The sequence below is a fragment of the Hakea prostrata genome, chromosome 3 (assembly GCF_041222555.1).
Source record: "Hakea prostrata isolate BN-2017 chromosome 3, UWA_Hpros_2, whole genome shotgun sequence".
Taxonomy (NCBI): Eukaryota; Viridiplantae; Streptophyta; class Magnoliopsida; order Proteales; family Proteaceae; genus Hakea; species Hakea prostrata.
This window is the reverse complement of record NC_142602.1, coordinates 19707368-19723754: the sequence shown is the minus strand read 5'-3', so window position 1 is coordinate 19723754 and position 16387 is coordinate 19707368. Positions and strand designations below refer to the sequence as shown.

The 16387-nt window shown below is 38.2% G+C and overlaps 2 protein-coding genes across 3 annotated transcripts in view; one reads left to right on the top strand and one right to left on the bottom strand.

The window, feature by feature from the left end:
* The window catches only part of PUM23 (pumilio 23), a 28901-nt gene extending 12835 nt beyond the window's left edge, over positions 1-16066 (bottom strand). For both annotated transcript variants that reach the window (XM_089149668.1, XM_089149667.1), the window contains exons 1-6: positions 15900-16066; positions 7736-8023; positions 7220-7583; positions 5675-5980; positions 5057-5224; positions 553-696 (exon numbers count right to left, since the gene is read on the bottom strand). In XM_089149668.1, the coding sequence (XP_089005794.1) occupies positions 553-696; positions 5057-5224; positions 5675-5980; positions 7220-7583; positions 7736-7923 (1170 nt within the window). In that variant the 5' untranslated portion in view covers positions 7924-8023; positions 15900-16066. The remainder of the gene's footprint in view (positions 1-552; positions 697-5056; positions 5225-5674; positions 5981-7219; positions 7584-7735; positions 8024-15899) is intronic.
* LOC149021429 (uncharacterized) lies at positions 10190-10798 on the top strand. Its single transcript, XM_089147451.1, has one exon. The coding sequence runs from the start codon at positions 10190-10192 to the stop codon at positions 10796-10798; it is 609 nt and encodes a 202-aa protein (XP_089003577.1).
* Positions 16067-16387: the final 321 nt, after the last annotated feature.

The following is a 16387-nucleotide window of genomic DNA, read 5'->3' as shown; positions in this document are numbered from 1 at the left end:
CACTTGTAAAGAGAAGGCCACAAGAAGCCAATACAACCAAGATTATGGATTTGGAATGTCTCTTTCACTGCAAGATACTAGATACCAATCCGAAATTAATGATAGTTTAAGCAAATTCCAATTTAATTTTTCATTTTCCATTTCACTTTTATTACATCATTGCTTCATTTTATTTTATTTTTATTCTTCTTACTTCTAGTTTCCTTTATGTGGATACTAATTTTCCCTATAGTTTGTTTTGCAAGGATTGATGAAGCCAAATCGACTTGGTTGGGACAAGGCAGCGATGTGTTGTTGGCAGTTGTTATAGTTTGGTAACATCCCACAGGACAATGTATGTATGCAGCATCAAACAATAATGACACAGCTCCATAATAACAGACACTCTCTCCTTTGGCAGAAAATTTCTAGCAAACTAAATAATTTATTTACAAAAGAAACAGTAGAATTCACCACCATACAAATGCTACTTACACATAGGAAGACACAGACATTATACACACAAAAATTACATGGAAGACTTAAAATGCACTAAAATGGCATGGCACCTACTTGATCTGGACATCGAGCAGAAGAAACTAATGCTTGAACAACAAAACTGCCACAATGATCACGTGCGATCTTGAATAGTGAATTTTTAAAAACTTTCATCAAAATTTCATTGTACAAGTTCTCTGGTGCCACTTCCAAAATTACCTGTCAAAGTCATGTAATATTCAATCAATAAGTAGCAAATATTATTCAATACTAGAACTTGTTAGTGCATAATATTATTCAACCCTTGAAATAGAGAACAGTAAGACTTAATTGAAAATTGGAAGCAAAGGGAAAGGGTATTCTGGAATCGGAATAAAGAATGGTAAGATGTAGTCCTCTTTCTTTCTTTTTTTTTTGGGGGGGGGGGGGGTGTCAAAATATAATCTAATCCAACTTAACTGCAGGGGCCATAACTCCGTAAGCGTAACTGCAACATACATACACTTAGACATGTAATTACAATTAACAAATAGAAGTCTACTACTTCCTCACAATGGAAGACTCCAACTTAAAAACAAAGATTGAACTCTTTTCCCTTGAGCCCAATATGTGGAGACTGCACGAATAAAGTCAGTTATCAACAAACTCCTCAATCTCTACCGTGGTAGTTCCATACTTGATAAATTATCCCATAATTACTTTGCTGAAACAGGAGAAGCAGCAGACAAGAAATACATCCAAGTTTGCAAGTTTCCAAGACAGAAGATGATAACTTATGTTTTGCCCTGAGGTCATGAATTAAAATCTCAAATCAATCATTGGAAACCGTGAGTTCAAACACACTCTTCCTAACCCTTCAATGTTGTATTTAACAATGAGGGAAAGCAGAATTCAACAAAGGAGGAAGGGAAAGCAGAATTCAACAAAGGAGGAAATATGGGATAGAAGGTGAGGGAGGACCCAAGAAGGAAGAATAGAAGGAGATCCATGATAAAAGAAGAAAAAGAACTAACAGAACTACCCCAGAAGAAAAGGGAGAGGATCAATCGCTGAGGAAACAGAAATAGGAGGGGAGCAGGATGATAATGCATAGTCAATTCTTGGCAACTACCAGTCAAACTTTCATTCTAGGATGATAATGCATAGTCAATTCTTGGAAACTACCCAATCAAACTTCCATTCTAACATTTATTGCCCCTGGCAATGAGGATAGAACCATAAGCGTAAAAATGATGATTCCTATAAAACAATAACTACACTCAACTAGGAACTAATTTCACAAGGAAACTAAAACACCTAGAGAACGTGCAAGGGGAAACTTTTCCTACATAATCTGCACAAAATAAAACACAATAATGACAATATAATTTGTGAGAGTAATACCCAACAATAAAAAAAAGGTAAATAAGATGTTGGGAGAAATCACTATCAGTCTATGATACATAGAAAACATAGTTTTGAACCTTAAAACACCTAATTATGAACTTTGTATCAGCTTAATGCATGGATTTGTATGTAGGGAGAGAAATCTACAAATTTTTACCACTTCTTTCCCAATTTGCTTGCAATCCATGATTTAAGAATTTTCAGTGCCAAAAACTTGTTGGATGGTGAAGATTACAGTCATTACAAAACCAATAAACTGGAAAAGGATGGATTGATTTGTGAAAGAATTTTTGGGCCCAACAAAAGTGGAAATTATTGAGTAATGGTAGATGAAAAACGAAGACCCGACCTTTTGTAAAGAATGTGGAGTCAAGTTTGTCGATTCTCAGGTACGAGGATATCAAACAGGATACCTCAAACAAACATGTTTAGTAACTCATGTGTATTTATATTGCGAATCTTTTAGATAAACCTCTTAATGAATCAAGAGGCCTAGTATATTGCAATGTGTGATTTGATCGAAATTATGGTTTTACAGGGACAATCTTCCAAATGGATCTTTTCTTGAGCATAGAAAATCTCATACGTGGTTCCATTTGAAAGTTGGCCCAATTCCCGCTGCATAAGCCCCATTTCGCTATCATCCTAGTTTTATAATATTCCTATAATCAGTTACATATTTACTGCTTTCGACTTGACTTTGACCTCTGTCCTAGATGATTTCCTCCAACTCATACCGAAGACAGAAACAATTCCCAAGGCCTTCAGCTGCTATTGGTCTCGATCTCAGTCACAGTTTCTATTATGTGGGTTTAAAGGAGGCATATCAAGTGTATCTTACCTGTAGTCAGTCCCACATTGGCCTTGCATCAGACTGGATTGACCACATGGGGAAAATAAGTACCATACTGATTCATATCAAAACTGATATCTAAAAGTCTGGTCATATGGCACTCTAGATCATAAATCCCATAAAGCATTCATTATGTGAACCATTATGATGCAGATGCCAGGCCGTCAGCAAGAAGTATGAGAGAAGAGCATAGTTTCCATGGCCTCGGCCCTCACCTCACCCAGCCCCTTCTCTCGGTCAAGGCATCCAGGTGTCACCCTGTCAACTTGCTTCGTGTTGCCTTGGTTTGCTTCACCCATCGGACACCTTGGCACTAAGAGACCACAGAATATGCAGAAAAGGAGCCAAAACACAGTGCAAATGAACAGTATTACAGGCTTACAACCCACATTTTGCCTTCAAGGTGCTCCATAGAATACAGATGGAATTTAGTAGACCTTTTGTGAAGACTGAAAACAAATTTTAGAAGTTTCTAATTATGTTATTTCCTTTGTTTTTCTTTTTCTTGTAGGCCTCCTATCCTTCTGAGCAAGCTTTGGCTCTATATATGTAATAGGCTGCACCTAGCTTCCCCATGGCTTTGGAGCTTTGGCAGCTCTCCTATCTCTTGTCCATACTTGACATGAAGTGCTAGAGCCTTGCTGTGAGAGCTAAACGCCTAAGGTTGAGGACCCTTGCTGAATGAGCTGAACTATCTGTATCCGTATTTTCTATTCATTTCCCTGCTTTTCCTCCCTTCTTCAGACCTTACTGGAATTGTGTACATGCTCCTGCTGATGATTGAAGAAGCTCATCAAGTTGAGACATTTCCTTTCCAGATTGGTGCCTAACACTGCTGCTGATCTTAATGGAGTGCAGGCCTAGGATAGGCCTGCTATGAAAGGCTATCAACAGAAGGGGAATTAGAAGAATAGAACGAGGAAGAAGAAATCGCATAATAGCAAAGTGGGGAAGGGGGAAAGGAGTGCTCACACTCACACACCAGGCACATACACTTCCACAAACATAATTCAATCCATTCTATTCAATCTGTCTCTACGATGGGGGATTACAACATGTAAAAAGGATTGTTGAATCCACGTAAAAAGGGTTTGACTGGGTTTTTTCCTGTGCTGGCTGCCAACCTGACGCATCAACCCTCCTCCTTTAACCGGGCTTGAGAGCAGCCGCAAACACTGGCAGAGTTGATGGGGGATTACATCATATATATAGAAAATAACAAGACTTCTAATCTAAGACCAACTTTCTAAGTAACTGACCAATTGAAACTACAAAACTAAAAGTAATTAGAAACTAAATATCCTAAGAACGCAAATTTTAAAATAAATAATATAAACAAAGACATTATTTCCCCAAATGATATATTTCCTAAAATCCTACCAGACCCATGACTCCAACCGAACCTGGTTCATCTAGGTCTAGAAACCCGGTTAGGTTCAGTGAAAGGCTGTGTTTCAACTTCAGGTTCTCTTATTCAAATAGGTATGTGACTAAAAACTTTTCCCGGTTGAACCCTCCCTCTCACCCATCTCACAAACCCTGCTGTGCTTACAAGCCATCCACTGAATCCACTCCATATCACTCCCATTTCATTCATCCATCTTTGATCCCCTTGATCATTAGACTTTTCCACAAACCACTTAGTTTCTCATTTCTGTCCACCTCCATTACTGAAGTTCAAAGCATCAAAATCATCTCAAACCTGCAGCAGCATCTTATCTTTACATGCAGACAACATTCTCTCCATATTTGGCTCATTCTACTGGGTATTTTAGCCTACACCAACCTAGTTATAATTTGGCATTCTGGGCCATAACTCCCAAACCCAACCATTGGAATTGGCTCAAATTATAAGCAGTGCTTTGCCATCATCCTACCATCATTCATTAAAAGTTTGATCAAGTGGTTTCGTTTGAACTTCTTAAGTGCTTTTAGAGAGGGATGCAACCAGCTGACCAACATCGTCTCATGGGTTCACCACACAGACAATCATGTTAAGATGGATGAGCATTTGTCACAATATTCACCAAAGAAGTATTCGTTCATCAGCAGATCTTTCCGCCTGAAATTTTAGTGGAATCACACTGCACACTAAATATATTTTTATCATCTTTTGGCACAACATAAAAATTGTGAATAGAGTTGAAAGGTATAACAAGACCCATTTTTCTGGGATAAGGCTTAGATGAGTTCAGTTGAGTTTAAACTGGGTTCATTTATTATATTAAAACTACACGTAGAAATCTATAGAATGCAAAGATATCCATCAAGACGAGCCAAATTGTCAAATTGAAGACGCATAAACACAATTACAAGTAACACATATGTTGAGTAGCCTACTTCCATTAGATGGCTATATGTTGTGTTGTTGAGCGTTGCTAAAATGTCTTGCACAACATTTGCTTCTACAAATTTTCCTTCAGCAATAGTTTCCTCAGAGCAGCCAAGAAGAATGGGAATCACACGCATCAATTCTTGATCCTCGCCTGACAATAACCTCAAGGTGGTCTGCAGAAAAATATTGTAAAAATATTACTAAATCACCAAAATAAAACATTGGTTCAGACAATCACCATCTCATGTGGATGAACAGATGATTGACAAAACTCATATTTTAGGAATGGTCAAATATTGGAAGTAAAAACCTTAGAGGTTTATTCAGGACTCCGAGAGAGTCCCACTATTGAAGGGAGTTAGCCAGTTAGGGAAGGTGATTTCTGTCAACTCCAGAAATTTTATTTACAATCCTCAAGGAAGTTTAAATCAGCCTAGACCTAGGTCCTCAATGGATGGGAATAATTCTTTAACCCTTCAGAATAATAAATCATCACTCAAACCTCAGGGCGTTGTACTGCATATAAAAGGAATCACACAGAGATACCAACCAAGAAATAATTAAATAAATACAATATAGCTGAGTCTCAACTAATAAAGCTCAAGAAAAGAAATACAGAATACCTGAAAAACATAACTGCTGTACTCATCAACTAGCAGAGTTTCAATGCCGCCTCTAACACATTTCAACAGTTCTGCAATAAGGTGTCTGAGCAAATCAGGGAAACCCTGATGAAGATGTGGTACTGCATTTCTGAATGATTTTGGTGACTTGAAATTCAACCTCTCTGCTAGAATGGAAGCTGATTTTGTAATGTGGAACTTCTCTCCAGAGTCTAATGGTAGTCCTTTACAGAGACAGAGAAGGCTACGAAGAACATGAGATCCATATTGGCTACACATCACACTGACTAGATTTGGCTCTATCTCCTGACAAGAGAAAACAAAGTCTAAATAAATGGAAGGCCAGGGACCAAACCAAGGTAAATACGGAACAGCCAGGGTATCTGTTAGGCATCAATGATGTCTACAATTGTCTAATAGTAGATGAGTGTATATTATGCATATGATGGCTCAAAACCACCAAAAAAACAAAGAATTAAGAACATAGTTGTTAAGGCGTTGCATAGGCACCAGCTAGGCTTCCAGGTGCTGCGATGGTTCTAGGCGTCCTGGTGTCACCTAGATTTCCTTCCCCCCTCAAAACACTTTGTTGCCTAGACAACGTGACAACTCTGATTAGGAGTTCTCCAATATAGAAATTAGAAAAACTGAGTACACAACTTTCACAAAATACAGCTCAGAGGGCTCTAGCCTGGTGCTAGTACTGCTTAGGCAAGGATTGGAGAGAATTGGATGCAATTTACAAATTTACCACTCCCTAGACTCATCCCAGCATCTTTACACCAGTAGCCTGGGATAACTCTTTTCATCCAACACTGTTCACTATCTTTCATTTAGTATCTCTGTGACTTCTGCCAGCTTATAGATACATACTATATCCTGGCCCTCCTTACCTTTCTGTTAATAAATTGACCTTTATTTGCTAGGCTCTGATTAAGGTGATGTCTGGTGCAACTTTTCTTGTAGAGTAGCTTTTTCACACATTTCTGCTTATTTATACACCTTTTTTCAAAAAGAAATGTTTATTATTAATTATTTGGTGAGTATAACAAAGAAATGCTTCGGGATATTTCAGGTATTTTAAAACTTTTTGTACCATAATTGTCCACGCATGCCTAGCAACTACCCAGGCCAAAAAAAAAAAATGAAACAGCTTTTGCATTTGCAACTTATGCTGATTGTTGTTTAAAAGCCATTTTTCCATTTGATTACCAAAAAACTTGTTTTTTAAAAATAATGCATTACATTTATGCAGCCACAAACAAAGACTCAAAAGCTCCTTCCAAGCTGTTAGTTAATTATTTATAAAGACCCAAAAATTATCACACGTGTATGGGTGTGTGTGTTAGAACATCACCTAGAAAGAAGTAAGAACCCATCTCACAGTGTGTGTGTGTGTGTTAGAACATCACCTAGTAAGAAGTAAGAACCCATCTCACAGTGAGCCTTACTTTTAGGCACTAGTTGACCATCCAGTGCAATCAACCAAACAGAAACAATAATCTCATATTCTCATCTAGGTCATAAACACCACATGCTTGTTACCTGGCATATTTTGTTTAAAGTTGATCCAATAACAGAGTCTTCTCCTTCATCCTGAATATGTACAGCTAAAGACCTGAGAGCTGTCTCAACCACGTGAGATCCTGACTTATCCATTGCTATATGAGAAAAATCCTTTGCACAGCTTTGGAGAAAACCACAGAGATGTTCTACATCACAGCCTTCAAGAAGAGTTTGTAAGGTGTGGCTTATAATATAATCAGTAGCAAGCTCTAACTCTTTTCCTCTAGTTTCCTCCAAAGCATTTCCACATATGGCTGACCGTTCATCTAAATCAACTGAAGTTCCCTCAAAAAGATTTGCAATTTCTGAGAAGTATTTTGTAGTTTCAGGATCAACTTGTTTCCTGCATGAGTTAATACAATAATGAACACACATTTTTATACTGATAGCGTTCCACAAAAACTAGAGAAAGCAGAACATAAAATCAATTAGTGTCTAAGCCATGTGGCAGATAAGGTAGTAAGTTGACAATAGAAAAGGTGAGTAAAAGATAACCTGACTATTAATGTATTTTCAGTGTGCTTCGATTTTGATGATTTTTTTGGTTTCCCATTTGTATCATTCCACTTTTCAGATGAAATTTTTGTTGTGTGATCCCCATTAAACTTGACATAATCTTTCTTTTGCCTCCTGTTTTTGCGATTTTTCCTTTCTCCCTGATCGGCAAAATTCTCGTCAGCCATCTGACAGTTTTCCACTAAATCACGACTTTATGTCTTCTCAAATGTAAGGATTTTGAACAAAAAACTGGCCACAGTAACCTTATGATTTCCCTACAAAAAACTGAGTATGCAAAAAGCGAGAGTGGATTAAGTTTAAATTTAAGACCAAAAAAGCATAGAAACAAGTAAGAGTAACTAAAAAAAGCGACATCTAACGGTACCAACCTAATAGTGGGATTAAGCTAAGAAAGCACGCAATACAATCATGTGGCATAGAACATTTTTTAACATAATAGTGGGAAATGGACTTCAACTATCTTTCATTCAAGCGAAATAGAAACTAAGCAGCACAAATGAGGGAAAACTAGATTTGTGACGATAAGCACAAAATAGCTAAAACACATAAGAAATATACAAAATGTGCAACAGAACGGATTACAGTTAATTCAAGAGCCATCAAACTGAAATGAAAGCCTTGAGCAAGGATGCTTCTTTTCTGATTCCACCCACAATTGGTTCAAATAAAAAGAATTCTGTCATTACGGATGACTTCACAAAACCTAGATAAGTTTACAAACAGTAGAGGATTAAAAAATGAGTTATTGTTTCTCGAATGTTACAAAAAAAAAAATTCCACTCCTTTTTATCAAATTAATAATTTTTGGGGATGTGTGGCTGGCATGTATTGTAAATAAGAAGGAATTTTCTTCCTGAATGCTTACAAAAAAAGTTCCACTCCTTAATAATTTGCTTCGTTCCTTCTTATTTACGTCACATATCAGCTAAACATCCCCAAAATTATTAATTTGATAGAAAGGAGTGGAACTTTTTTTGTAAGCATTCAGGAAAAAAATTCCTTCTTGTTTACAATACATGCCAGCCACACATCCCCAAAAATTATTAATTTGATAGAAAGGAGTGGAATTTTTTTTTTTTTTGTAACATTCGAGAAACAATAACTCCCCCTTCCCAACATCCCCCAACCCACCCACCCAAAAAAGGAAGAGAGGGGGGGGGGGTTTGGCAAAGACTTGCCACCAAGTGATTCTTCATAGACTAACTTAGAAACCAGGGGTGTCAATGAAGTATGAAACCCTATCTGAACGAACTGGCCCAAACCCACCCAGAGCCCAATGCCCAACTTTTCAACCCAAAGGGCGAGTTTGGTTACAAATTAACTAACCCTAACAAGGTCAAGTTCAGTTCGACCTTAGCCCTCAGGTCAACCCAACCCGGCCCTAACCAACCCTATGTCAGTTTAATTAAATTAGAATCATATATGAGTTTGAATAACTAAATTACCAAGTATCCCACTCACGGTAACAACCTAAACGTATTCCCTCTTCAATAGCCATATCAATCTCTTTGATTCCATCACTCCAAGACTCCAATTCCCATTGAAGAGAATCCAAGTCTCTCCAAGACTTCAACTGCCATTGAAGATAATTGGGAGATCATAGATCTTCACTTTATGCAAGGTTGTAATATAGTAATGCAATTCAAGTAAAGAAGATCTTAGCCAAGGTTTCTTTTGATGACTCCTCAAGAATTTTATATTTTTATACAAGAGTTTGGAGATTTTAGAAAGAAAAAAAAATGGATTTGAAGGTTGAAACTTAGAGCCAGACTATTCACTGAGTTGTGTAGATGGGAAGCTTAAAATCTATTTCCCATGAGGATCTCTCATTCTTCTCTAAAATTGATGTATCAATAGATAATTTTTCAGTAAACACATTTAGAGTTCTAGAGTATGCTTGCTGTTTTGTTTTCAGTAGAACACATCATGTAGGTTTGTTAGCAAGGATCAGGGCTGGGTTCAAGGTAAATCAAGGCTAGCCCAAACCTACCCAACCGTATCAGGGTAACTCAGGGCAGGTTAAGCTTAAAGGGGTAGAGTTTGTGTTCGGGATTGTTAAGCGCTAATAGGGTTGGATAGGGTACTGTGGAATTCCGTGATTGGTTAGGTATTTTAAGGAAGTTTAAATTGAGTAGGATGAGGGAATATTATTCCTAGAATAAAGGGAGTCGGTTACAGCTAAATTAACTCCTATTTAGGTTTAGTTTCTTTTCTTGAGAGTCCTAAATTATTATAGCCTTGTTTTTAGGGATTCCTAGTTTGTTGGGAAGAACATTTCTCCTTTCCTTGTATATGTAACTGGGACTTCTCTTGACAAAATAAGAGAGATTTTTCTTCCTAATTAACTGCATGGTATCAGAGCAATAGATCTGAACCATCGTCTCTCACTCTCCAAACTCTCAACCATCATCTCTCACTTACCAAAATCTCATGTCTACCGAAGAGAAAACCTGTTTTTCATCAGAAATCACATCGATTTCTAGAAATCATGCTGCCAACAATCATGGCAGCACAGACAGCGTGCAACTTCAAATTACTGGACACAAACTCAATGGCAACAATTACATACAGTGGTCACAATCAGTCATGATGTACATCTGTGGGAGAGGAAAAGATGAATATCTTACAGGAGGAGTCACTCCTCCAAAGGCTGATGATCCAAAATTCAGAAATTGGAAGATGGAAAACAACATGGTCATGTCTTGGCTGATCAACTCAATGACCAATGAAATTGATGAGAATTTCTTACTCTATGGCTCAGCCCATGAGATCTGGGAAGCAGCTAAAGAGTTCTACTCGAGCATGGAGAATACCTCAGAGATTTTCGAGATTGAATCAAAACTCCAAGATCTTCGGGAGGGAGATCTCTCAGTCACTCAATACTACAATACCCTCACTCGATATTGGCAAAGATTGGACGTGTTTGAAGAACATCAATGGTGCTGCTCAGATGATGCAAACAAATTCCGTGAGATTATTGAGAAAAAGCGGATATTCAAGTTTCTAATGGGACTCACTAAGAATCTTGATGAGGTTTGAGGACGAATTCTAGGAATGAAGCCTCTGCCTAACATTAGAGAAGTATTTTCAGAGGTTCGTAGAGAAGAAAGCAAAAAAAAGGTGATGCTTGGAGAATCCACCCTAGTTTCAGCCAATGAAAACTCTGCCCTAGCTGCACGTGGAACACACTCTCATAACAGCAACAATAGACAACGGAAGGGAAGACCATGGTGTGACTACTGCAAGAAACCAGGTCATTCACGTGACAGCTGCTGGAAAATCCATGGCAAACCAGCTGACTGGAAGCCTTCAAGACCTGCCATCGACAAAGAAAGCCGAGGAAACCATGTCTTTATAGATGATCAACCTCCTTCCACCGATGCCAATCCTTTTAGCAAAGACCAACTTGACATGCTGGAAAGGATGATTACTCAACAGAATTTTGCCATCAGAACAGGATCTTTAGCACAAAAAGGTAACTTCTCATGTGCCCTGATTGCAAATTCAGAAAAACAAGACTCCTGGATTGTAGACTCTGAGGCATCGGATCATATGACCGGAGATGCAAACCTCTTCCACGAGTACAGCCCAATAGCCCATGCTATGAGAATCTCATAGTAAAAATAGCAAATGGGTCTCTCTCCAAAGTGGCAAGAATAGGTTCAATCATTATCTCAAAGGAGCTCACTCTAAACTCTGTTCTTCATGTTCCGAAATTGGACTGCAATCTTTTATCAGTTAGTAGACTTACTCGAGATCTTCATTATGTTGCTAAATTCTTCCCTAATACTTGTGAATTTCAGGTTTTGGATACGGGGAGGACGATTGGCAGTGCTAGGATATGCTCAGGTCTTTTCCTTCTACAAGTCAAGGAAACTTCTAGAGGGCAAACTCACAATGCAGTGTGTGTTCAGTCTACAAGCCAGATCAATAAAAATTCTATTTCCCTTTCCAGTTCAAAAAAGGATGGTGATATAATGTTATGGCACTATCGTCTAGGACATCCTAACTTCATGTATCTTCAAAAGATGTTTCCCTCTTTGTTTAGCAATAAAAGTCCTAACTTTTTTCAATGTGAAGTGTGCCAATTCTCAAAACATACTCGTAGTTCCTATCCTAGCATTCCATATAAGGCATCGCATCCTTTTTCTATGATACACAGTGATGTATGGGGACCTTCTAGAGTCAAAAACCTCACTGGTAATAGATGGTTTATATCTTTTGTTGATGACCACACAAGAGTTACGTGGTTGTTTCTAATGAAAGAAAAATCTGAAGTCAGTTATATTTTTAAGCAATTTAACACTATGATTCAGACACAGTTTCAAACCAGAATTCAAGTGTTAAAAACTGACAATGCAAGAGAGTATTTTGACACCGTTTTGGGGGAATACTTTACAAGCCAAGGAATTATTCATATGAATTCTTGTGTTGATACACCCCAACAAAATGGGGTTGCCGAGAGAAAGAACAGACACCTTCTTGAAGTGGCTCAATCCCTAATGTTTACAACAAATGTTCCTAAATTTTTTTTGGGGGACGCCATTTTGACTGCTGCCTATCTCATAAATAGGATGCCTTCTAGAGTTTTGAAATTTCAAACACCGCGCCAAGTTCTTCTTCAATCCCATCCAAACACCCACATTCTCTCTACTCTTCCTACAAGAATATTTGATTGTACCGTATTTGTTCCCATTCATACACAACACAGGAGTAAACTTGATCCAAGAGCAATCAAATGCATTTCTGTTTGGTACTCCTCAAACCATATAAGTGTTATTCCCCAACCACTCGAAAATTTTACAATTCTATGGATGTCTCTTTCTTTGAACAAACACCTTTCTACAAAATTGATATTCGAGGGGAGAACCTTAATCAGGAATATCAGCTTTGGGATATTGAGTCCAGTGAGCCATCGTCCCTAAGAAATACAAGTCCATCTTATATCCATATCCAAACTGAATCTGACTCAAAAAATTCATTTCAACAAAAACCTGATCCACAACTTCATAACCCAAGTGTTCCAATGGTTCAAAGTGAATCTGAAACTGAGTCTAAAACACCCCAACAATCACAACCTGCAGCCATCAATGAGTTTCGTGCCTACTCGAGGAGAGACAAGACCAAAAAAGGGAAAGAGCTGCAGATATCTGATCAAGGTCATGAATCCAATCCGGTTCCAGAACCACAAAGCTCATCAGGTAACAATGGTACAGAATGTGTTCAAATCAATCCTCTTATTGATGATAGGCCTCTTGCTTTGAGAAAAGAAAAACGGTTGTGTACTAATCATCCTGTTCAGAATTTTGTTTCCTATGGAGGTCTGTCACATAGTTTCCATGCCTTTATCAGCAATCTTGACAAAATACAAATTCCAAGTTCTATTCATGAAGCTCTTAAAGTACCAGAATGGAAGGCAGCTATCTGGGAAGAAATTCGTGCATTAGAAAAGAATGGAACTAGGGAGATATCCGATTTACCATCAGGAAAAACCCCTATTGGTTGCAAGTGGATTTTCACAGTCAAACAAAATGCAGATGGGAGTATCAACAGATTTAAAGCGAGATTAGTCGCCAAAGGTTTCACTCAATCCTATGGGATCGACTACCATGAAACTTTCGCCCCTGTAGCCAAACTAAATACTGTCAAAATATCAACTAGATATAAAAAATGCATTTCTTAATGGAGATCTAGAGGAGGAAGTATACATGGAGATACCACCTGGTTTTGAAACTCAAGCAACCACCAACAAAGTCTGCAAACTCAGAAAGTCATTGTATGGGTTAAAGCAGTCACCAAAGGCTTGGTTTGATAGTTTCACAAGAGCAATGAAACAGTTTGGTTATGATCAATGTCAAACAGATCACACTACGTTTGTTAAGCACTCACCAGAGGGGAAAAAGGCAATACTTATTGTGTATGTGGATGATATTATACTAATTGGAGATCATGATAATGAACTACAACAACTCAAAAGTTTTTTGGCAAAAGAGTTTGAAATCAAAGATTTAGGCAATCTCAAGTACTTCCTTGGCATGGAGATAGCACGGTCAAGGAAAGGAATCTCAGTCTCACAATGCAAGTATGTACTAGATCTTTTAAAAGAAACAGGGATGCTTGGATGCAAGCCTGTCGATACTCCTATGGATTCCAATTCAAAACTGGGGAGCAAAGGTGAAAGTGCACTAATTGATAAAGGAAGGTACCAAAGATTGGTTGGAAAACACATTTATCTCACATACCAGGCCAGACATATGTTTCGCTGTAAGCATGGTAAGTCAATTCATGAACCAACCTATTGAGGAGCACATGGAAGCAGTTTACAAGATATTGAAGTACTTAAAGATGACACCTAGTCTTGGATTGTTTTTCAAGAAAACAGAAGACAAAGATGTCAAAATCTTTATTGATGCAGATTGGGCAGGATCTATAACTGATAGACGATCAACCTCAGGATATTGCACATATGTATGGGAAAATCTGATCACTTGGCGCAGCAAGAAGCAATCGGTTGTGTCTCGAAGTAGTGTAGAAGCAGAATTCAGAGCATTGGCTCATGGGATATGTGAAGGAATATGTCTTAAGAGGATATTAACTGAACTAAAAATCCAGATGGCCGAACCAATAAAAATGTTCTGTGACAATCAATCTACAATTAGCATAGCAAAGAATCCAGTGCTTCATGATAGGACAAAATATGTGGAGATCGATCGGCATTTTGTGAAAGAGAAGATAGAGACAGGCATGATATCACTCATATACATTCTAACCTATCAACAAGTTGCAGATATTCTAACTAAGGCTGTTCCCAAGAAGATATTTGGGATACTTAATTGCAAGCTAGGTTTACTTAACATCTACACCTAGCTTGACGGGGAATGTGGAATTCCGTGATTGGTTAGGTATTTTAAGGAAGTTTAAATTGAGTAGGATGAGGGAATATTATTCCTAGAATAAAGGGAGTCGGTTACAGAAAAATTAACTCCTATTTAGGTTTAGTTTCTTTTCTTGAGAGTCCTAAATTATTGTAACCTTGTTTTTAGGGATTCCTAGTTTGTGGGGAGAATATTTCTCCTTTCCTTGTATATGTACCTGGGACTTCTCTTGACAAAATAAGAGAGATTTTTCTTTCTAATTAACTGCAGGTTCAGATGTAGGTTTAGGTCCCTAATGTAAGGTTACAGTTTAGAATAACCCAAACTAACGTGGCTTATTGACACCCCCATTAGAAACCATAGTTGTTAAGGCATCACCTAGGCGTCTGGCCCCCTCAAAGGCCTTAAGCCACACGTCGCCTTATTTGCAGACCATAAGGCAGTCACATGGTTCAGCAGTGTGCATACATCCAAGGGGTAATCACAAAGCATGGGCAAATTTGAACGGCAACTACAGTCAGGGACCATGGACCACCTCCACCTGCTTCTGACGATGTACCCAGTTAGAATAGGGAAACCACCCACACTCTTTCACAACAACAATAACAACGTAAAACAGTAAATCGTTGTCATCTGTTGGGCATCAACTCAACATGGTATAAAAATGACCAAACAAGAATACTCGATCCCACATGGATATTAGCTGCAATAAACTACCGTACTGGCTCTGAATGATGTGAATGGACAGAAACCCCTTGAAACACTTCCAAACACACCAGGAGCCTCTCCCAGGCTCCAAGCACACCAAAGCCACAACATTGTTGGCAACGATGACAACACCATATACTCAACAAGGGGTTTCTTCACAAAAGGTGAGACTTTACATCTAAGCTTTCAGTTTCAGTGGTTAACGGGGAAGCCACTGCCGGGGATGTTTCTCTTTTAGCTCCATGACTTCCTGATTATCTAGCACTATAAAGAAATCACTTATACTAGGCATGGAGAATTGAGTTCCGTCTGATGTTTTACCCTCAAGCAGCTCATCGAAAGTTGCAAAATGACTTGGGTAGGACCATCCCGAAATCGGGTATTACTTATTCACCTAGCATCTCACGCGGATGACCATTCCAGTTTTGAGGAAATCTATGATTTGGGGCAACCTTCAATGGCTTTGGATTATTATCTTGTTCACAATTCTTGAGTCGAGTTCTGGAACAGAGAGAGATAGGGAGGGGGAAGGGACACATAATGGCCATGAAGCGTACCTGTCGATGGAGGAGTCACGTTTCAGTCTGCACCAGAACACAGGAGCTCAAAAATAGATGAAAAGAGTCCTCAAGTGTAAGCGACCGAGAAGAGAGCGCCTCTCTCGTGTTTTAGATTTTAGAAAACCTTTAGGGTTCAGGGTTTGTATTGAGGTTGTCTGCCGCAACTGAGGCGTCGGCTTTAAAAATTTTAAATTTATGACGATTTATATCCCATTTAAATTTATTATTTTTATTTTAATAATAAACGGACATTATTTTAAAGCAAGTTTGGTCACATGAATCTAAATATTTCAAATCTTTGAATTCATGAATGCTAGACTTATACCAATTTGATTGTAAAAATTCATGGATTCATTAAATCTAAAGATTTATCTTTTTATACTAAAAATATGAATTTATAGATTGGGTAATTTTCATCTGGTCCCCCTAAGGTTTGGTCCAGGTCACTTTTAGTCCATTTTAAGTTTCCTTTTGCATATGGCTCC